The 23,036-nt window shown below is 40.9% G+C and overlaps 1 protein-coding gene across 2 annotated transcripts in view; it reads right to left on the bottom strand.

The window, feature by feature from the left end:
- Window positions 1-23,036, bottom strand: part of DAPK1 (death associated protein kinase 1) — a 77,198-nt gene that overhangs the window by 35,653 nt on the left and 18,509 nt on the right. For both annotated transcript variants that reach the window (XM_060280100.1, XM_035099579.2), the window contains exons 3-7: window positions 14,372-14,593; window positions 6,664-6,802; window positions 5,704-5,833; window positions 539-587; window positions 426-452 (exon numbers count right to left, since the gene is read on the bottom strand). In XM_060280100.1, the coding sequence (XP_060136083.1) occupies window positions 426-452; window positions 539-587; window positions 5,704-5,833; window positions 6,664-6,802; window positions 14,372-14,593 (567 nt within the window). The remainder of the gene's footprint in view (window positions 1-425; window positions 453-538; window positions 588-5,703; window positions 5,834-6,663; window positions 6,803-14,371; window positions 14,594-23,036) is intronic.

The following is a 23,036-nucleotide window of genomic DNA, read 5'->3' as shown; positions in this document are numbered from 1 at the left end:
TGATATAGTATGACTCCAGGACAAAAAAATTGGTTCCAGGATTGATTTTTTAAAAGTGATTCTGAAGCTCAGCCCAATAATTTAAACAAGGCCTCCACTATCTTCTCACAGTGACGGAAACTCTCAGAATTTACATCTTTTCGCTTCTCATCATTTATGCTGACTGCATGGAAAAATGCACACTATTCAAATAAAATAAAATTATGTTCCCATATAAAGGAACATAATAATAAATCATAACATTGAAAATAAGTACAGCAACAAATTATGTTTGTAATCAGTAGTTTGAAGCATATATTTGGAAAATTATGTACAACTATCCAAAACATGGGCCTAGATAGATTAGTAACCTTGACTATAACTTTGTGCAGTTGATTTAATAACCAAATGGGTAAAACAAAATGATTTAGAGTGATAATACTTACAGAATATATGTTATTACGCCAATACTCCTGAAAAAAGAAAGAGTGTCTATCACTATTCAAAAAGACACAATACAATTACAAAATGTTCAAGTGCAGAAGAATGGTGAACTTACCACATATCTGCCTCAAGGCCCAGAGGTTCATAATTTACTATTTCAGGAGCTAAGAGACAAAGCAGAAGCTTTAGTCTATAGCAGAGCAGTTTGAGAAGAAACGATTTTTTTTCACCTATGAAGTATACATACCACTAGGGTAGGGTCTAGAACATAGGTTGGCAAACTAAGGCCCGGGGGCCAGATCCGGCCCAATTGTCTACTAAATCCGGACCACAGACGTTCCGGGAATCAGCGCGTTTTTACATGAGTGGAATGTGTGCTTTTATTTAAAATGCATCTCTGGGTTATTTGTGGGGCATAGGAATTCGTTCATTACCCCCCCCCCAATATACTCCGGGCCCCCACAAGGTCTGAGGGACAGTGGACTGGCTCCCTGCTGAAAAAGTTTGATGACCCCTGGTCTAGAAAGAGCAAAGGGGAAAAGCATATTTTCCAACAGGAATCATCTGTACATTAGTTTACAAGCTGCATTAGTTTACAAAAATGCAGATTGTTAGTTTATTTCACAATTAATTCTATCACAACCTCACCCCCTTTTAAACTTTTATGAAACTGATTCAGACTGTTCTGTAAGATATGCATTCATTCTGATCCACTGTATTTGAAAACAACACATTCCATGTATATACTATTGCCACAAGTATCCACAGTGGACACAGTGGATACTTGTACACAGTGGAAGACAGGAGTGTCTGGTGTGCTATGGTCCATGGGGTCACGAAGAGTCGGACACAACTAAACAACAAATTCACACTCCCAAAACATCTGCTGTGTACAGCATTGTATGCAGGGCTGATTTTGAAGACTATCCAGAAACTTCACCTGGGCCAGAATACAGAAGTCAGGCTGTTGGCTGGATCATCTCACCAGAACTAAAAAATGCCACATGCCCAGTTTGTATCTGGAGAGAAGTCAAAGCTTTTAACTTTTAAAACTATATACATTAGTTTGGGACTGTCTACTTCCATAGGAATCTGTGCATCAGCTTTGGGAATGACCTGCTTTCAGTGATTAGGTGCAGAGTGGAATCATCCAGGAGGGGGTGCTATTTTCCCAGGAGGGGGAAAAGGTCAGAGGAGCTTTGCATCGAGTACAGTACTGTGAAATCTGCAAATGCCTACCTCAAAGTAAGGCAATGTCATTCCACTAAACTGATTTCCTTCTCTCCTTTTGCCACTCCTATTTTACTTCTACTTTGTCATGGCGGTTTTATTGTGGTTTTGTTAGGGATTTTAGTTATAAAGCTATCATGTAAATACACAATTGCATTTTTATTTTAAAAGTATTGTTTTGAGTGGTTTTATCATCTTATCCACATTTGAAGCTTTATATTGAAAGGTAGGACATAAATCTTTCTATATATATATATATATATATATATATATATATATATATATATATATATATAGTCCAGGCAGAAAATCATGACTCCCACATGTAGAAAGGAAAGGGCGTTAAATTTGCAAATATTCAAATTTAAATTAATTTGAATGCAGGTAAATATTACCTACCTAGAAACAGTGTTAAAGAGGATGGGAAACATTTAAAGAGACCTTGTAACACATGGAATGATCACCACTGCTCACATATGAAATGTAGGCCTAAGCAATACTGACATGTACGTATCAAACTGCCAATGTGGTTGGCACTCTGAGAGGCTTAAATTTTTTTAACATATAAAACACTACCAGCCACTCTCATACCATTTTCTTCTTAGATGAAACATGTACATGTTCAACATTATTTCTTTGTTAATCTCTTTTCTACTTGTTATTGTCCCCTGTTCTGCTCTCTTAACAGATGGAAATATACAACACCAGAAGTTTGCTTTTCATGTTTTTCTGACTGTTCCTAGTTTAGTTTACGGGATATAAGTCACTTTAACTCCTTTAGTCTTGTGTGCAAGGTTTTTGTGTGGTTATCTATGTTTATTATCTTCATGACATTTTTTCCCTTGAGTTAATTTTAGAAATATTCCTTCACCTTCTGCTGTTCAATAACCCCCCCTCCCCAATTATTCAAATGCCTGGCGTCTTTGCTTTATGTTAACCTGAAGATTTTCCCTTTATCACAGCTCTTGTTCTATGCTCTCTCCATTTTCTTATTTCGATATGGAAACAACTTTGCTTTCTATGGTTTATTTATACAATGCTTCCTTCTGCCTTCCTTCCCTAATGTTCTACATTGTTATTGGTATTTCAACATATTTTCCAAGTCATTATGGAGTCTATTTTAAAAACTTGCATTAGTTCCCAACAGTTTCCTCCCTCATGTGGACTATTTTTAGTGCCTGGAAGGAACTTAAAATAAAACATCCATTTTTTCCTTCTCACTGTCTTTGCTTTATATGTTGCTACATGCAAAGAGATAAACGAACGCTCTTTTGTGCATTAAATTAACAACTATTCCTTTTATTCAATCTACGCACTTTTGTCAACAGCTTTTCCTTTCCACAGAATTTCCATTTTTGCATTAACACTCTTCCACCTTGCTTAAATTCCTATATGTTTTTTTTCTAATATGAACCACTTGCTGGTCTCTGAACTTTTCTTTTTCAATTACAAGTGTCTTGTTTCTTTCCTCCTTTATTGGCACAATGTTTTTCATCTGTGTTCTTTTTATAATTTGGTTCTCTTTCACTTTTTCTGTATTTGTTTACCTTCACTTTGGTTTTGTCTATTGCCTATCAGGCTACTATATTTCCCCCTTCAGTCTCAGTAACTGTCCTGTAGCTCAGTTTGTACCCTTTTCACATATTCTGAAATGGATGTGAGCAAATTTTTAAAGAGACCTATATTTTCCACACATGCTTTAGAACAACTAGAATAAAAACATTAAACCAGCATACAACCAACTAAAAAAATAAATAAGCAAAAAAGAGCAGCAGCAGCCAGACAGTAATACTAAAAAAAGCTTTGGACAAATTTATTTTTATTTAACAAAATTTATATACCACTTCATAGTAGCAAAACATCCAAATGGTTTACAAAAATCATAGAATTATTGAATTGTAGAGTTGGAGGGGACCACAAGGATCAACTAGTCCATCCCCTGCAATGCAGGAATCTTTTGCTCAGTCTCACAACACTGAGATTCTCACGCTCTCTACTGACTGAGCAGTATTAAAAGTCCAATAAAAACAGTTACAAACAATAACATTAAAATATATTTAAAATTAAGAGTAAAAGAAGATTAAAGACATCAACATCTACATGTCTGAATAAGCGTGCCTAAACAAAAATGTCTTGAGCGTTTCAAATTATCCATTTAAAATGGGTGCCAGGATACCATAAATGCTGATCAGATGTTATTAAAAGCTTACGACTTTTCCTGGGAAGTTGCAATAAATGTTCAAGGTGAACATAGCTAGAGAGAGAGTGTTCCATAATTTGGGCATCACCACTGAAATGGACCTCTCTCTGGTAGCCACCCTTCCAACCTCAAAAACCGAAGGAACCAAGATTTTAGTTGATGGTTATCTGGTAGAAAAGAGTCTCCCAGATACCCTGATTCCATTTAGGTTTTTAAAGACCAAAACCAGCACCTTGAATTGAACTCAACAATGAACTAGCAACTAGTGAAGTTCTCCATACCACTGAAGTATACTTGTGGTGCTGACTCATAGAATCATAGAGTTGGAAGAAACCATCCAGTCCAACCCCCTGCCAAGCAGGAAACACCATCAAAGCATTCCTGACATATGGCTGTCAAGCCTCTGCTTAAAGACCTTCCTTGGCAGCAAATTCCACTGTCGAACAGCTCTTACTGAATCTAACTCAATCTTGCTACAGTGCTCTAAACTAGCTGTAATTTCTGGATGTTCTTCCAGAACAGCCCCATGTCTAACACATGACATCAAACCTGGATGTTTTTGGAGAATGGGTACAATAAACATATGCCACCCGAGTATCCCACAGCAAAGCAGGGACAAGCAGAACCCAGAGAATGGAGACCTGATTCTCATGAAGCTCAATCCCATCCAGAATTGGCTGAATACAACTTCCCTGGATTGATAAATCATTCATCATCACCACAATCTTATTTGGATTGAGCAGGGCCGTCTTAAGCCCATCCAGCGCCCTGGCGCTAGGTCCCTCCAGCGCCCCCCTCCAGAGCCTCTCCAAGGGCCCTGGAGTGCCAAGCGGACTGTGAAAGCAGCGGGAGGCCACCTCCGAGGACTCCGCGCTGCGCCTCCTTCTCGTTTCCCCAGCGCTGGGTTCCGCTCAGTCAAGCTTCACCACCAGCGCGTGCACCGCGGGACCAGCAAGAGCTGCTTGGGCGCTGTGCGCGCGCTGGTGGCAAAGCTCGACTGAGTGGAACCCAGTGCTGGGGAAATGAGAAGGAGGCGCAGCGCAGAGTCCTCGGAGAAGGAGAGAGACGCGGCACAGCCTCTCAGCTAGTGGAGCACAGTCCTGGCCAGATCGCCGGAACCCTGCGCTCACTTGGCGCCCTTCCAGCACCCTCCAGCGCCCGGCGCCATGGTTCTCCGTGCCACTAGCCTCTATGGCTAGGACGGGCCTGGGATTGAGCTTCTATTTGTTAGCTCTCATCCAGCCCATTACTGATTCCAGATACCAGCTGATACCATGCCAACACCTGGGTCAGATATAAAAGAGAAACAAAGCTGGGTGTCATCAGCAGATTCCTGTAAACCTCTCTTGATATTTCTTTTGATGAGTAGGCAGGATATAAATATTTTAAAATAAATAAAAGGTTTCCCATCTGGCACCAGGAATGAGCTCCAGGTTACCAGGCATTTGCAAATGGGTAGAACTGTTTCTTATTTTCGGTTTTGAAGTCAGGCCATCCATCTGTCACAAATTTCTAAGATGGGCATATGGGGACAGGAGGGCTGGAAAAATGTGTGTGAACTTGTAATGTATGTACCTTTATTTGCATGTCAAATGAGAAACTGGGAGAAGTACACACTACAGTATCGTCCTAGGTAAATTATTTTGCTGTGCAATCTGGATAGGTTGTGCTTGCCCATCCACTGCCCCTGTTCTCAGCACAGACAGTACAGGCGAGAGACCAAGTAGACTGAAGTTTCCAGCTCATGTGGAAAATGGAGGTCAATTCTGCTCCGGCTATAAGAACCAGTCCGCTTCAGCCCTGTCATGCAAACACACCACAACAGCTAAATAGGGAAGTACAACACTCACCAACAAATTCAGGCGTCCCAAAAATGTTCTTAAACTCATTACTAAAGTCTATTTTATGCGCTAAGCCAAAGTCAATGATCTTGATACGAGGCTTTGGTACATTTCTATCCAGCAGCATTATGTTCTCAGGCTTTGAAGAAGAAGAAAAAAGATTGGTTGTGTGTGAGCAGTTGCAAAACACAGGCACAATTTGGAAAAATAATCTCTTCCTGACAAGTACTCAAACTCATAGCTCTAAGCACCACACTCAACGGAAATGGCTCTGTGGCTGTGAAAACACATGAGTTCCTCACACTGAATCCTGACTGACATGGGGTTCCCAGATGATGATTTATTATATCCAAACATCGGAATATAATGGTGGGTGCTGTGCAGAGAACAGCTGCAACACTCCCGTTTGTTCTTTTCAAAATCAGGAGTATTCCTAAGTACTTATAATAATTGAGGCAGAGACCCATAAAACACACATTTGCACATGCTAATTTGTATATACAGTACAAATGCAAGTTTGGAAATAAACTTCACAGCAGCAAACTAATTTATTTCTCATCCAAATAACCCTAAGTAAAATAAATTCTTCAGTTAATTTGAACCCACCCACCCATCTACCCCAAATCAGCGAGTCTTTAATTAAGTTCTCCTCAATTCATTTTTCCACATCCAGTTCAAAGCCATAGTCTTCCTTCAGTTAATAATTACTCACATTCATCAATCATTAAGTCTGGTTTGGCACTGAGACTGCACAGGTTCTTTCAGGCGGGCAAAGTGAGTAGACTAGTAGGCAGGGGTACAAAATATTTAGGAAATAGTGCAGAAGTCCCCGGGACATGCTCCCCCACCACCATGATACTCTTATCAATAGCTACCTTTTACATGAATAATGAGGTTTTTTATTATGCTATCCAAGTTCTAAGGGTTGCTTTATGCACTATTCCCATACTTAAAATCTATCCAACATACCTTGAGATCAAAGTGTGCAATTTGCAGAGAGTGCAGATAGTTAACACCATTGAGGATTTGCTTGAGAAATTCTGTGGCCTCCTCTTCAGACAGAGACTCCTTTTCCGCTAAAAAATCAAAGAGCTCCCCTCCTGCAACACTGTGAGAATAGGAACAGCAGTTATTGACTTTAACCTATTTAATTTTTTATTTTAGCTTAAGGACTTTATACAGGCATATGGCAATCCATTCTTAAGAGCTTCCTCCACAGGATCTGAACACATTTTTTTTTAAAAAAATTACAATTCAAATGTTTATTTCAGTCTGCCATGTAACAATGCATGCTTGGAAATATTCTAGGGGCCTAGAAAATTGATGATTGCCTCTGAAGAATTGTTCTGGTATACTGAACTATTTTTCTAGCTTTATTAGTATAGGTTGTACTTTAATTTATGAAAATCAATGAGATTCACACATTGTTTTGGATGACAGGAAGTGGAAGTATTAGCAAGTCTGCGGTGGCAGGAGTGGAATAGCAATATTATATGCAACTATTGATTTTAAAGCAGAACACAGAAAAGTCACATATTGTTTCCCCATAACTGTATAAACATTGACTCCTGCCATCTCCCAACAATTTCCATACCTTTGTTTTATTTTCAGTGCTGCAGCAAACTTTATTTTAAATATTACTGTGTACCCTTTGCCTGTATAAAGACTACATTAAAAAAATTCTCAAATATTTTGATTGTAAAATCTGTCAAGAAACTCTTACAAATGAATGTGTACATTCACAATCCTTTTTCCATCCATCACTTTCTGTGATGATGAATAGCAGCTGACAATAACAGTATACTGGCTCAACATCACATCCTTTCGTTCTATACAAAATTGAATCGCAACACTCTCTGAAAACAACGGAGCAATGTTCTTTCTTTTTTGTTCCAAATGTTACTTCTTTGTGTCAGCATCTACATTATCAGCAACAACTATTAAGCGACAAAGGCGGATTTTAAAATGAAACATTGATGAAAACATCCTTGTCTATCACCACTCTGTTTATCATATTTATTACTTATTTATATATCTCCTTCCCATTCACCAAGTGCTCTTGAAGCAGCAACTAACCCATAACAAAGAAGAAACTCGGCACTGAAACTCAGCAGTGGTAATAATAAAAAACAAACAAACCCAAAGGGGGAAAGATGCCTTAATCAATCTTTAGAAGACAAGGGAGAGGAAGCCAACTGGATGGTTTTCCTTGTGGAGATCCACAAACAGAGATAGAAAAGACCTTACCTCATAGCTGCCAAGTTACCCCTTTTTTTTAGGGATTTTCCCTTATGCTGAATAGGCTTCCTCGCGAGAAAAGGGAAAACTTGGCAGCTATGCCTTACCTATAATGGCACAGTATATAAATTGAAAGGTCTGAATGGAAATCAGTCTTCCCTCAAGTAACCTGGTTTCAGGCTGTCTGTGGCTTTAAAAATTAACACCATTACTTTTTATTGTGCCTGCAAACTAACTTGTAGGCAGTCAAGCTTCAAGAGGCACAATATGTGCTCTGTGATCAGACCCAGATAACAGTGTCGCTGCATCATTCCGAACAAGCTGAACTATTCCAGCCTTCCAAAAGTAGCCTTATACAGAACATAGTATGCAAGCCAATCTGGAAGCTACCAAAGTATGTATGAAACAGCCAAGCCCGTATTTCTATTTACTTTAAAGCTCTAAACCAATTGTAGTACTGTCAGGGGTAATCATGGGTACCTTCATCTCACCACTGGGGTGTTGTGCAGGCATTAGAATAGCCCATAGATAAAGTGCCATTAAGTCCACCAGGGGTTGGTGAGATGCATCTCGAAAGTCCCATAACAGGGTGTGAAGGCAACAGCCCTCCTCTGCTGTTTGCCCCACACTCCATCTTCCCTGCAAGAAACCACTAGCATACCTGGCACACAAATCCCAACAATGACCTTATCTTTCACTATCTAAGGCAGTGAATTCCATAATGATTTCTTGTTCATATGAAGAGATGTAGTGTCATACAACCACACATGCAATCACTGTCCTAGATTGGCTGGTTGAGGTGTTTTTTCACTCTTTTTATGTTAAAAATGTTTTGCGATCATGGCTGACATATGTTTTATCCTTTTAAGCTGGGTTTGGATTCAGTGCTAAATTTACAGGCGACCCTCGAGTTATGTACCTCTCTGGATATGTAATCTTTGGGTTGCAAATCTTTGGGTTGTTTCACCACTCACGCATGTGCAGAAGCTCTCTTCGTGCCGAGCGCATGCGCACAAGTGGCACCTCTGGTTACGGATTTTTCAGGGTGAGTACAGACTCCCCGGAATGAATTAAATCTGTTTCCAGAGGGTCCACTATATTGTATTTTTGTTGGGTTTATAACGTTGCTTACAATATTTGATGAATTGTACGCTGGCAAGAGAAATTATTTTATGAGGCAGCTAATATATATGAATAAATGCAACGTGCCCTTTATGTGCAATCAGTTCTACTTTATAGCATAGCTGTGATCATACATTTGCATTTATGTAGGGCAATATGAAAATTTCATGTGAAAGGCAGGCATGCATATGGGTGTCCCAAGGATGTACAGAGTGTTGCCATCCTTAGCAATCTGAACTAGTCCTGAGTGACCATCAGTCACAGAGCATTATTAATTCTTATTGCTTATACAGCTGCATCATTTTTAAGCAGCTACTAGAGAGACATGATCATACCCTGAAGACCTTAATCTAAAACTGGACAGAAGACACAAGGGGAGTAAAGGGTTGCAGATCAAGCTTACAAATAAAATAGCACCTCGGCTTATGTTACACTCAGGTAACGTAAACTTCGGGTTGCGAAAGTGGCAAACCCGGAAGTACTTTTCCGGGTTTTGCCACATGCGCAGGCACAGATGTGCAGAAGCAGTCCCTCCGGTTGCAGAAACCTCAAGATCTGACCAGAGCTCCGGAACAGATCCCGTCCACAACCAGAGGTACCACTGTACTCCAAATGTCAATCCATATCCCAATACTCAACTCAGTTCTCTGCCTTCCACTCAACTTTGAATAGCTCAAGAATCCGAATATTCCACTCGTTAGGGCCATTCATTGAATATCCTTTCACAAATCTGTGGCCCCCAGGTGTTGATGGACTACAACTTTCACCATTCCTAAGCACTGGTCATACTGGCTGGGGCCGATGGGAGTTGCAGTCCAATAACACCTGGAGAACCACAGGTCCCCCATCCCTAATTTTATAGAATATAATTTCATTTTAAAGTTTGCTAGTATGACAATATCCCACACTACTTTCATTTTCTCCTGCAGAAGTTTGCTTTGTCAAAGATACATTATCTTTGAATCTCTACATTATACGCCTAACATGAATAGCTGCACTGTATAAAGGCTCCTATTTATGTTAGGTGTATAATGTATACCCTGCACCTTTGGCTCCTAGAAGCAGTGAGCATGCAACAGTGGCCACATACAAGGAAACGGCTTCGACTGGCCAGCTAAATCAGGAGAGGGTAGCCTATGGGACTTCCCCTGCATGCGAAGAAAGGCTCTGGCAGATTGAGCAGTCAAGACCAACAGTGGGTCCAACGGTCAAGAAGGCGTTTACTGCACATGCTGTAGAGGGATTTGAGGGGCAGATGGGGCTCGTCAACCTGGAAAGGCAGCCCATCTAGGAAAAGGAAAACTCTGGCCCTAAACCTCTGCTGCCTTGCAGCTATACTCATTTATGAGAAGGGTTTTGGCAGAAAATCTGGATGAAAAAAATTCTGTATCTGCTAAGGAGTAAACTCCACACAAATCCAGAGTGGGATCCCAAAGATGATTGGATGGTGTCTGGTACGCCCCATTTCAGCAACTCCTGCAGCCAAGCTGGTGCCAAATGTACTGTTCTGCTTCCCTTTCGACCATATCAGTGAAACTAAGTGCGGGGTCTTGTTGTCTGGGCCACCCAGGACCTCCATACACACTGCCCAGGCTTGCACCCCGGAGAGGTCACTTCAGTGCTGCTAAAGAAGCAAAAACAACATGGGAGGCAGGCGCTGCTACCGGTCTCCACAATCACAGCAGGCGCTGTGATTCTCCAGCAGTTTGCCTTCACCCCCAGAGGCGCACTTCATAGTCTCTTGAGACAGAGAGATGTGAACAATAAAGACTGTATATACCGGTACTACAGAAAAACTACTTAATAGGAACAATTAAAGCAGACAGTAATGGGCATAACCTGTGGTTGGATTAGAGGGGATTGGAGTAGTATTGAAGAGGAAGCAAGAAGTAGCGGTAGCCATGGGTAGGAAACAACCTTTGCTTCTCAATGTGAAATGTAGGAAAGCTGAAACCATTGTAAATGAACAGGCATTTCATCAAAAAGGCTAGAAGCATGAGGGGGGAAAGCCCACACCTAAGAGGTTTACCTAAGCAGGGTAACTGCTAACACATCCCTCATTTCAGTGCACTGCTGCTTTGTGATTCATTATAATGCCACAGCATGCACCAAGTTAAGCTTGAGCAGTTTATTCACCTTAATGGAACTAAAAAGCAAATTATAAAATTAAAATGTGAATAATCTCCATTTCACCCAGATGAAGCCAGTGGAATGCTTAAAATTCTGTTTTCAGAAGTTCACTTCATGAACATCTGCTATAAATATTTCTGAAAAGAAATGCAGCACAACAAAATGGTGCTAATTAGTTTATGATTAACTTGTCCTTTGAAGAAATAACTTGTCCCCTACATCAGCCACCATATTTTTTCAACACAGGAGATTTTATTTGCAGCATATTTATGACAACAGCTGAGGGCAAGTCTAATTGATTATTTTCCTTCTGGTTCTCTAATAGGGATTACTGAGTAAATTCTGCATAGTTCCTTAAAGAACTGCATGCTCTTGAACTCTGATTAGCAGAACATTATAGTGAGCGCCACCCACAGACTCTAAATACTTCTAACGAACATAGCATATAATTACATTAAATTCAGATCATGTATGAACCCTGCAGCTTTCTCATTCAACAGCAGAAAAGTAACCTCTCCAATGCAATTTCTCCGATTTGTACCTGAAAGTTTATACTGACTGCTTCCCCAAGCATAAAATAACACAAAAACCACACTAAGCAAACAGCCGACACTATTAGTCACCGGCATATGCTGTATCCTTGTAAGAATAAACAACTATAGAACCAATGTTTCAGCAACCTAACATTTCATTTTTGTTCTAGTTTCATCCTTAACATAAAACATTTTCCAGAAACAAGCTCTTTGAGGATTGTTTTTTTCTGACATGTTGGTTAATCTCTTGTATGGAAGAAGCACCAGCAACCAATACTAGCGTAGAAGCAACAAGAAGCCATTGCAGAGTTGGGTTTTTCTGAGACCTATATACTCAGAGCAAAACAGCTGCAAACCCAATAAAACCCCTCAGTATTTAACACACAAGAATGCTGTATCTACAGTACTTTCTCTCTGGATCACAAGAGGTAATTATATTTTTATGCATGCCTAAGAATGGAATCAACAGAAAGCATGCATGTGAAGTTGCCATAGGTTCTATTGCAAGGTTTAATTGAGAGTCTTCAAGAAGATCAAGCACTGTGTTTAACAGTAAGAAAAGATGCTTGCAGTCAACACTTCCATCCTCTGGGAGGAAAAATATATCACACACTACTAGAAAATAATTATTTTTCAAAAGAAGCAAACAACCCTTTCCCAAGCTTTGGGATTAAATGCTACATCCCATAAGATATAATTATAGATTTTAAACAGTAACCTCGAAACAGATTAGCTTCAAAAACCAGCATCATCATTCCTTAATGAGCTAGTAGCATTGTACTTACATGCCTTTATTAATGAACTGATTAAATAATTAAGGCACCAGCTAAATATTTATAGTCCCATGGAACATTTTAAGCCCAGTGCGTTTAACAAAATTAAAATGGCCCACATTGGAAATGGAGAGTAAGTCAGAACAAAACAGAGATTTAGCATGATTGTTTTTGCTATTGGGGAACTTATCCTTTTTCACAGAAAAATGAGGCCTGAACATTTAGTTAATAGCTTTTTTTCTTGCTTGATAAGATAGAAAAGCAAAGAGTGATAAAGTTGGCTTAGGGGCCGACTTTAGCCCAAAATTGAGGGGGTTCAGCGCATGTCATGAGGGGGGCCAAGCACAGACCCCAGTGCAGCACGGCTTCAATGGCCAGCAGCTCCTCCTCTCTTGCTCTCAGGAGGAGCCAGTCACAGAAGCCACACCACATTCAGCCTCCTCTGCCCCCTAAACACTGAGTGCACTCTCTTGTTAAATGTGTATCCTTTTCAGATTCATCCTACGTATATTGAACACTAGATGAAATCCCCGCCCCCACGGGGCTCAGCAGTGTTAACTAACTAACTAACTAACTAACTAACTAACTAACTAACTAACTAACTAACTAGTCAGCTAAGCAGTGTTAAGTAGCAAGAAGGAAAAAATTATAGGGAAATACTCAGCAATAACAGAACAGATGTCTGATAGTTAACCTTTATTGAAAATTGTAAGTATTTTTAAATGATTGAGTTTGAAAAATTGATGGTTCAAGTTTCCAGCCCGACTCCCCAAACCGAATGAATTCCTTTTTCATGCATTTGAGATATTTACTTAACAGTGCTTCGTTTCTGTCAGGAGCCAGTGCCAGGAGTAAATCAGCAAAACAACAACAACAACAACACTGGTGTGAGTGGATTCTTTTTTCAAAGAAACCAAATCCGTGCAGGCCTAGTGATCACACTTGTGAGGACTAAAGGTCCCTGCTTTCCCACCACTCTCTTAGGCTCCACCCTCTGTGCCTTCCCCAGCAGCCTAAGGCTCCTTTGCTGTCTCCCTTCGCTATGCCCTCTTCATTTCTCTGTGCGTCCTGGGAGACCAGAGAGGAGGGGTGATGGCCGCAGCAGGAGGCAGAGAAGCCCTGGATTCTTCAGCAACCTGCCTCATCTCTGTCTCCTTTCCTCTCCTGCCAGAGTCTGGAATGCTCTCTGCCCTATCCTCTTCCTGCTCACTAAACTCTGTTGCCTCTTCAGCTTCTGACACCTCCTCCTCCCAGTCTGCTCCCTCTGACCATGCATTGTCATCCCACCACCAATCCCCTGGTTCTGAGCCCTCTTTCTTAGAGATTCCCCAGCTGGTGCCCCCTCCCCACACTCTGCATCCAGTCAGTCCATGACAGTTTCCTTCTTTCACTAGCTAGGCCCCTATTGCTCCACCAACAATCAAAATGCAAGAAACTGGCAACCGGGGGCAGAGAAACCTAATTGCCACATGTAGGTAAAAATGATAGGGATTCCCACTTCACCACTCAGTTTGATTTTCTTGTTTTCTCACTGTTCAACTCTCAAATCACTGATCTGCTATAAAACAAAATACATTTTCTAACTCACCTCTGTGCACACATGCAACACAATTCTTTTTCACAATTCTACTACCCAGAACTACCACCCTCAACCTGCAGGGTTATAATTGTTACTCCAATAACATTTCTCTGAAGTACTCGCCTCCCCTTTTCCCAGCTCCATTCATTAGCTTCTCTCAAAAAGCTGCAGATTTTTTTATTAAGATCTGTATCACAGTTTTTTCCAGCACAAACTGACAGAAAGCTACATTTCCAAAAACATACAATTCTGATTTTCAGAAAATGCCCCATCCCCTAAAGAGCAATTTCAAAACTACTTACAGTTCAAGAATAAGAATTACATCCATTTTACTTTCATAAACATCGTGCAGAGTAATCACATTGGGATGCTGGATTTCTTTCAATATGTTTACTTCCCGTTCAATGTCTTCTCGAGTCACTCCTCGGCGGCTGGATTTTGTTCTTCGTTTCTTGATGAATTTTGCAGCATACTGTGCTCCAGTGCTCTTCTCTCGACATTTCCTTACTACTGCAAACTGTCCACTAAGAAACACAAGACAGTAGGAAAGGTATTTATTAAGTATAGTACAAAAAATATTTTCTATTGCTACACAGAATAGAAATGGCAAAAATTCGGAATTCATCGGCACATGCAAAATGGGTTAATATTGGAAAACTGATAAAGAATTCTGCAAAAAAAGAAAGGAAGAAAAGACAAAAATATAAAAGGACACAGAAGTGTGCTTATACCTTGTGACACCACTGGTCCATTTAGCTTACTTGGTGCTAGCTACTGATTCAGTCAATGAGCTCTGATCTCCCCCCAATACAACCACTCATTTAAAAAGAAGTAACTCCCTAACTGCAATGCGGGAAATGTTTTTGTTTTGGGGGGAGGGGGATCACCAGAAAAGCATTTTAACACTAATTACAATAGGCTTTGAAATGCTGCTCATAACAAAGGTTAATGTCTACCAAACTGATACCACCTTTTTGATATGTCACTGCCAGAGTCAAGACCCTGACGTTTAAACAAGACAGAGCAACACTTTAAGGTGGAATCCAATACTGTATAGCACCAAGTCTCTCATTCCATCAGCACAATTATTTATCTACTACCGTAGTATCTTGAAGCCCGTTAAAATAACGGGTGCTAGAGCGCATGTCTTGGCAGAAGCCCGGGCCGCGGCACCGCCTCTTCGGCCCGGCCTGGCCCGGCCTACGGGGAGTAGGGTCGCCGGCCCCGGGATCCACCCACCGTCATCTCCTTTCTGCCCCTTGGTTGCCTGCCACCATGGGCGCCGCTGGGAGAAGGAGAGGTTTCGGGGCTCAGGAAGCCAAGGGGCGGAAAGGAGGCGGCGGTGGGTGGATCCCGGGGCCGGCGAGCCTACTCCCCGTAGGGGAGGCGGCTGAGGAGGCGGTGGGTGGAGGAGGGCGGCCCAGGCCGAGGCGGTGGGCGTCGAGCCGAGTGGGCCGCCGGGGAGGTCAGTGGAGGCGCGCCCGGGAGGAGCCGCGAGGGGCAGCCGGAGCTGCCGGGAGGTGGGAGTCCCGCCATTGTCCCGGCCAGAGGTGTCACGCTCCTGCTGCTGCTGGAGGAGGAGGAGGAGGAAGGAGGCCGGAGCTCGAGGCGGCCGCTCTGGCTGTGAGGGAATTGAAGGGGAGCGGCCAGCCGGGGGGGGGTGGTCCTCTTGCCCGCCTCGCCGCCTCAGCCTGGCTCGTCTCCCTGCCGGGCCAAGCGGGCACCAAGCTCCCCTCTCCGAAGTGTCTCTGCGTCCAATCCCTGTGTCCGTGGGGCACATGCTCACTAGCGTGGACACAGGGACACAGGGAATCTGGATGCAGAGACACTTGCACATTATTATATAGGATGTACAATGGAACATCCTCTCACTCTAATCCTCTTGCATACTTCCTAAATTTGTTTTAAGGATTCAACCAACCTTCTGTGGAGTGCGCATGAGAGAAAGGGGGAGGGAGTCTGAATACCACCCTTAAGGGCATCTATATCTGTGGATAGTGCGCCCAATCTTCACGGGATGAATCCTAAGGAAAATACAGGATGCTGACCATTGGATTCCCCAATGCCCCATAAAAAGAACAGTAAGCCTGCAACCTGCTCTCACTTTACTTACGCAATTGCAACCTGCAACCTTACATGAGTGAGGTGGGGGAAATAAATAATGGAGAACTGGGGGAACCCACTGCTCTCTGTGCCCCATTTATTTACAGTCATGGGGAAAAGCCTCAGATGAACAAAAAATGACACCGTGTCTGCCTTTGCAAGCAGACCCCTAGAACCAAACCCTCGCAAACGCGGTGGGCCCACTGTAAATGAATGAAGCATGGTAATTCCACATTAAATGCCCAGTGTGGAAGCATCCCATGATAACCAAAACTCCAATGTAAAGAAGACTGTTATTTCATTTGAATTTAGTGTAACCAGTACAGTGATTCAGTTACACGTTGATACAAATTTCAAAGGTGGCTAAGACCTTCCTTTGTTCATAAGCAACAGCAACCCAGGGAACAACCATTCCGTAGATGATCTCAGTGACTGAGCTGCAAAATAAGGTTTCAGGTGGTCCCTAAAGTTCTTTGGACCTAAGTTGTTCCGGGTTTTGTGAGTTAATACAAAAACCTTGAACCTGACTTAGCAGGAGATGTTTCTAAATACTATGGAAAATTTGACATTATTTACTGCATATGCCTATTTTCCTGTGTTCATTTGATTTGTAATGAAGAAATATTAACAATATAAAAAAAATTCCTTCAGTAGCACCTTAAAGACCAACTAAGTTTATATTTTGGTATGAGCTTTCGTGTGCATGCACACTTCTTCAGATGCTGACCATGCATGCACACAAAAGCTCATACCAAAATATAAACTTAGTTGGTCTTTAAGGTGCTACTGAAGGAATTTTTTTTATTTTGCTTCGACTCAGACCAACACGGCTACCTACCTGTAACTATTAACAATATGTATTACTGATTCATACAATTAAAGACTTGTGGGATTTTTATTACTACAAAGGCAGGTATAAACTGAAATAGGAGAGCTTTCCATGGGTGTTTGTGAGCTGAAGTGTGGGAAGAAACCCTGAAAGCCATTTTGCTAAAAATTAACTACAACATTAGTGTGCTCTCATTTCATTACTATGCCTCGTCACAGCTGCCCGTGCTGCAAATACAGGAAACACTCTGCAGGTTTCAAAAGTATAGTGCCAAGTGTCATAGGTTTTATTAGAATTGAAGAGTTAATTTAAATAATAATTTAAATAATAATAATAATAATGCTGCCCAGCACTCTACTTAAATAATATTAACTAACATATATAATTCCCCTCATGGGAGAATATCAGTTGAAGACAGTGAGAATCACAGTGAAAGCACTTTGCAAGAATAAGTGCTGTCTTTTAATAACAGTGATTTGCTTGTGATCCTGCAATTCTCTTTGAATTGGTGGATAATTGCTACTCTAAATCTCCTCTGTTCAAGGTGCTTGGCATCAGCCTATACAAGTGTTGTATGCGTAATGATTTTTTCAACCATCTTTCTGACCAGTTAGCATATCATCCGACAGATAAAACTGTGATTTGCATTTAGTCCAGGAAATCATAAGCTGCTGCTTAAAACAAAGTGTGGGGAGGAAGGAGAAGGTGAAGAGGGAATTCACAAATTTACGTAAATGGGCTTTACGTCCCAGTCCTCTTGTTGCTCTCTAGCATGGGTAGGGTACACACATTAAGGATTACTAATTAGCATAACATGGGCAACAATAACTCCCACAGCAGCCCAACTTCCTTATCTTTATAGAAAAAGACAAAAAGAACCAGACATTGGAGTGTTTATAAAGCTATCACTACTAGATGAAATTATAATAAGTTGTATTTACCATTTCCACCCCCTGCACTGTAATTAATTTAGAAATTCCATAAGAATTCACAATACCAGTTTATCAGAAGAAATTTCACTGAACAAAAATTTAAGCCTATATGTCTTAAAGCAAGCTGAAGTCCCATCCGTTAAATGGATTTGATTGTATTTAGTTCTGTGTTTCATGGTCTGGACGATATTCAGAAGTTGCTTGCCCACTGAGGTGGATCCACAACACAACCTTTCTTGCAGCAACATCACTGCCCTTACTGAGAGGGTTGAGATGGACAGGAGGTCTGCATGGTGTAGGCAACAGGGATGCCGGACTGATTCTGCTGCTGTGTGCACACAGTGCTGACCTCTTCACCCTTCCCAGTAAGGGGCAGTGACTCTACTGACAGGAGGCTGGGTGTGGTGCAATGCCTGCCCACTGCCCACTACGGGGCATATTTTTTAAACTTTATTTTTGGGTTTATGTCTCTGGAAAATTATTATGTCTCATTTCTTATAAGGAGGGGAACGATGAAGACAGGCAACTGCACACAGATCAGTCTTGACCAAATAGAGATTAGTCTGTTAAGCGACAATGGAAATGCTATTGTTCTGTGAATAAAACTTTAGCAATAAAGATGGTAAGGGTCTTCTTTCAAATCCTTCAATTTAAAACCACTGTTTTCTTAAAAACAGATCATGCTGTCATTTCTTTTCTTTCTGTTAACTGTGTGAAAGGCAAAAATTAACAGAGGCAGCTGGAACTTAGGGAAGTTGAGAAAGGAAGTCAATTCATGATGTATTCATAGAATGTATCCCCCCCCCCCGGGGAGATATAGACAAGATTTTCTCTTATTAAAAACACTCGCTAGTACAGTAATATTTACAAAACGAGAAAATATTTTAAAACCAGTTTACACTGCCTCCCACATCTGTCTGAAGGGAGTACAAAAAAGCCCAACACAATGATAAGAAAATACAAAATAAATGCAGCTGAAATTGAAAATGAACAAATTAAGTGACATGCAGAAGCCTCTGTACACAAATATGCTTTGATGGAGGTGCTGGAAAAGTATAAACGATTTTGGCTTAATTTGGAGGGAAGATGATTCAACATATGGGATAGCACCATAGTAAAGGCTCTTCCCCTGGTTGTACCGCTGCTTTATCCTCTTTATGATCCAGTGCAGATGCACAACTGCCTATTTCCTAAACATGCTTTATGGGGCGGGCTTGGCTTGTGAGCTACCTTCCCTTCTGTCTGACTTCTCTGCTCTAGCATCAACTCATCCCTCCCTTCCAAACATTAAACATGATGTAGTGTTACATCTAGATTGGCACCAGCAGCATTAGCATTGACTAGAATTTGAAAAACAAAACAAAAAGCAGCTTAAATCTTCATTTAAAGCTCTGGTTAGTACTAAGGTGGTATACAGACTGTCTTCCCCAACCTCACATCCTCCAGATGTTTTGGACTACAACCCTCATCAGCTAGTATGGCCATTGGTCAAGGATGATGGAAGTTGTAGTCCATAACATTTGGAAGGCACCAGGTTGAGGAAGTCTGATGTAGCCTTCAGTCTGCATTGGTATGAAGCCTGGCTAACACTTACAAGAGAAGGAGGATTAATATGGAAGAAGGCAGGGATCAGCATGGTTAAGGGATTGTCAATATTACATCTGTACGGAGCCTATACATTCAGGCAATGAATCCATAAGCTCAGTTATGTTTGAACCTATTTCAACATACTGTACAAATCATGCTTTGTAAGGGACAGACAAATCAGGACATCAACCACAGTCTGAAGCTGGTTTGCAAACTAGTTTCTGCTGCTGACATATGAATTCACAAATCAAAGTTAGAGCCACGCTTCTCAATCTCAATAGGCTACTACAGAGACACGAAGTGAAGAACGCGAAGTTATGTGCCGCACATGGAACAAGGTTGGGAAAGGCTGTTCTAGATACTGCAGGAATGAGTGTGCACAAAATAATCAAATACAAGAATCCTTGCAGAATATTCATGTTGAGCAGGATGTAAGGAAGGTGTAGTAAAAGTATTAAGGGATGTGCCATAAATCTCCAGATTAATTTGCTGGAATTTTAATGTTGCCTGATGCCCAAGGCTATGAATTATAACACACTAAAAAGCCAATATGAAAACATTAAAAGCATTGTCCTAAAAAACAAAAACACCACTTACGAACTAATGTTATGTTAAATGTATCCACCTTGTGAAAGTGATAGAAAGCAGGGTTTAAGTGCAAGTAATAATGAACAAACAAACAAACAAGCACTTCAAATTGCAAACATTAATGTGGTGATACTGCATTTGCATATGTAAAACACCAACTGGTGCTATTTAATCTGTTTATATTGCAGTAATTCTTAGTGATAATCTGGCCAATACATTTTATATTAAAGTTCAGACAAGTACATATTGTGATTGACTGATTGTGGAACATTACCTAATCAGAACAAGCTGGTTGCATAGCTTGATAATCTAGAACACACTAGATAATCTAGAACACACTGTAAACATGTAACATCTGATAATAACAATAATTTCAAGACCTGCTTTTTTCCAGTGGGGGGAACGAGGGTTTACTCCTACAAGCTTTACTGCAACTTATTGCCCATGAAAAAGAGAAGGAAAGAAAGTGTTTGTGTGAGTGAGAATGAATCTAGTAAGGAATCTAAATTTTAAAAAAACGTTCCAGTAGCACCTTAGAGACCAAGTAAGTTGTCGACAAACTTAGTTGGTCTCTACGGTGCTACCGGAAGTAATTTTTTAATTTTGTTTTGACTACGGCAGACCAACACGGCTACCTACTTGTAACTAGTAAGGAATCTGCACACCTTTTCACCATCACTGGGCCTGTGAGGGATTTTGCAACTGACTAAAATCACTCAGAGTCAGTCAGTGAATGTTAAACTGGGCTTGTTAAACTGTAGGAATTTTGTTTTGTTTTACAGCTTTTGCTTTTTATATTGATGCTTTTATTGAAAGTCACCTTAATCTTAAACCAAGAAGGAGTGCTAACACAAACAATGCCGTAGCTAGATAAATAAATGGAGCACACTCGTTTGTTTACTTTTTCTCACACACCTTCCAAAAGAGACACTAACCCTGAAGAAGTGTCTTTTGGTATGAGCTTTCGTGTGCATGCACACTTCTTCAGATGCTGACCATGCATGCACACGAAAGCTCATACCAAAATAAAAACTTAGTTGGTCTTTAAGGTGCTACTGAAGGAATTTTTTTTATTTTACTTCGATCCAGACCAACACGGCTACCTACCTGTAACCTGGTAGGCAGTGTATAAAAAAGAGCAACTGAAGCCTTGCAAGTCCTGCTGTTTGGAACTTTAACACACCAACGCACATACAGAGAGAGATTCAAGGCAGATCAAATTTCCAAAGTTGATCAAATAAACATTCAACTCAGCAACATGAATCCATGACCACAAGAAAACTCAGTTCTGATGTCAGAAATAGAAATTAGGAAGCCAGAATTTTATGGTCAGTGTATAGAAATATTTTCTTAAATAGTAGGCTGGGATCTACCAGTGGGCCTTGTGCCAGAGCCTGCCAGGTTCCTCCTCATCTGCTTGTTGTCCTTAAGCTTTTTTGTTGGACTAATGCCAGTACCAAGCAACTCCTTGGCATGCAGAGTGAAGACGGCCAAGAAACAGAGGGATTCGTGGGGGGGGGAGGGGAAGAGGATGGAAGATATATGTTCCTCCTCTAAGGGCTGGAGAAGGTATTGAAGATAATACAATAAATAAACTGATAATAGAAAGGAAGGGGATTGAAGGAGAGCTATCATAGGAGGAAGAAGTGAATGTAAAATGACCAGGGAAGAGCAATGAAAGAAATTTGCCATTTGGGACAAAATAAGGTATACGTTGAATGTGAGAAGGAAATTACAGGAGATTGGTAAAAATACTTTGAAAGGGATGTGGGGTTGGGAAGGAAAATACCAACAAAAATGCCTTCTCCATTTATGAGTCTGTGGATTCTACCTAAAATGAGTAGAGGCAAAATTCTCATCTCAGCCTTCCTGACTTGAGGAAATGGACAGGTACTTATTTCTCAATAAATATGTATAAATTGCACAGATAATTTAACTATGCCCAGACACTAGACCATCTAACTGTGGCTTTGGCAATAAGACCAATACATTACAAACCACAGCAAAACTACTGTTGTCCTGTGAAAGCTAGTATCTAAATAGCACCTTAAACCTAGGTTATGGGCGCAACAATGGAATGTCTGGGCACACTTTTTATAGCAAGAATACAAAGCTGCCCACCCCCGTAGTATTCTTAAGAGGATCTCTTCTCCAGACTTCAGAGAGTAGCTGGAAATGGAGAGGCAGAAAAGGGTCCTCATTTCCTTCCACTGTGCAGTTTTAATCTGAAATCTTAGGCGTAGTGCTGTGCCCAGAGCTCAGAAACTGCTCGCGCTAATGAAATTCCCTGTCGCAAAATGCGCCTAGAACAATGGGAGTTTTGAACACTGGCAGTGGGTTGTTGTCCAGAAAAGTTTATTCAATAATAAGTGTGTATGTCTTTAACATGCCACAAAAATGTTGTTTTTGCTGCAGGAAACTATTACAGCTATGCCTCTAGAAATTGTTAAAGTTTCTCTGTTCTCTTTTTTTACACCCTCTTTCCGTTTCCTGTGTCTGTGTAACAACTTCAGCATATTATCATCTGTGGGTGCTTCAAGACCGGGCAGCTCCTAGAAGCGAACCAAAGATTGGTATTCTGTTGTAAACTACATGTTGAATTTCAATTGACTTCCTACACTCTGGGGCAGTGTAGCACTTTTTAAGTGTACATATCTTGCTATGCTTCATCCATACTTAAAGCATAACAGTCAAGAGAAGAGGGAACATGCCATGTTTAAAACCATTTCTTAATTTGTGCTCAACTATTTTTTAAATGTCAGTTCCACTGTGCAATTTAAAACCAACAGATTTTACATTTGAGCGAGAACACTTTCAATTAAAAATATTTAATGGCAAGACCCACACAAACTAAAAGATTGGTTAAGCATGCAACTAAAATGACACTGGCAAGAAAACCATGAGGGAAGGTGTGTGGAGGTACAGTAC

The sequence above is a fragment of the Zootoca vivipara genome, chromosome 11, assembly GCF_963506605.1.
Source record: "Zootoca vivipara chromosome 11, rZooViv1.1, whole genome shotgun sequence".
NCBI classification, from domain to species: Eukaryota; Metazoa; Chordata; class Lepidosauria; order Squamata; family Lacertidae; genus Zootoca; species Zootoca vivipara.
Note: the sequence above shows the minus strand (reverse complement) of the source record. Positions and strands in the feature narration are given on the sequence as shown.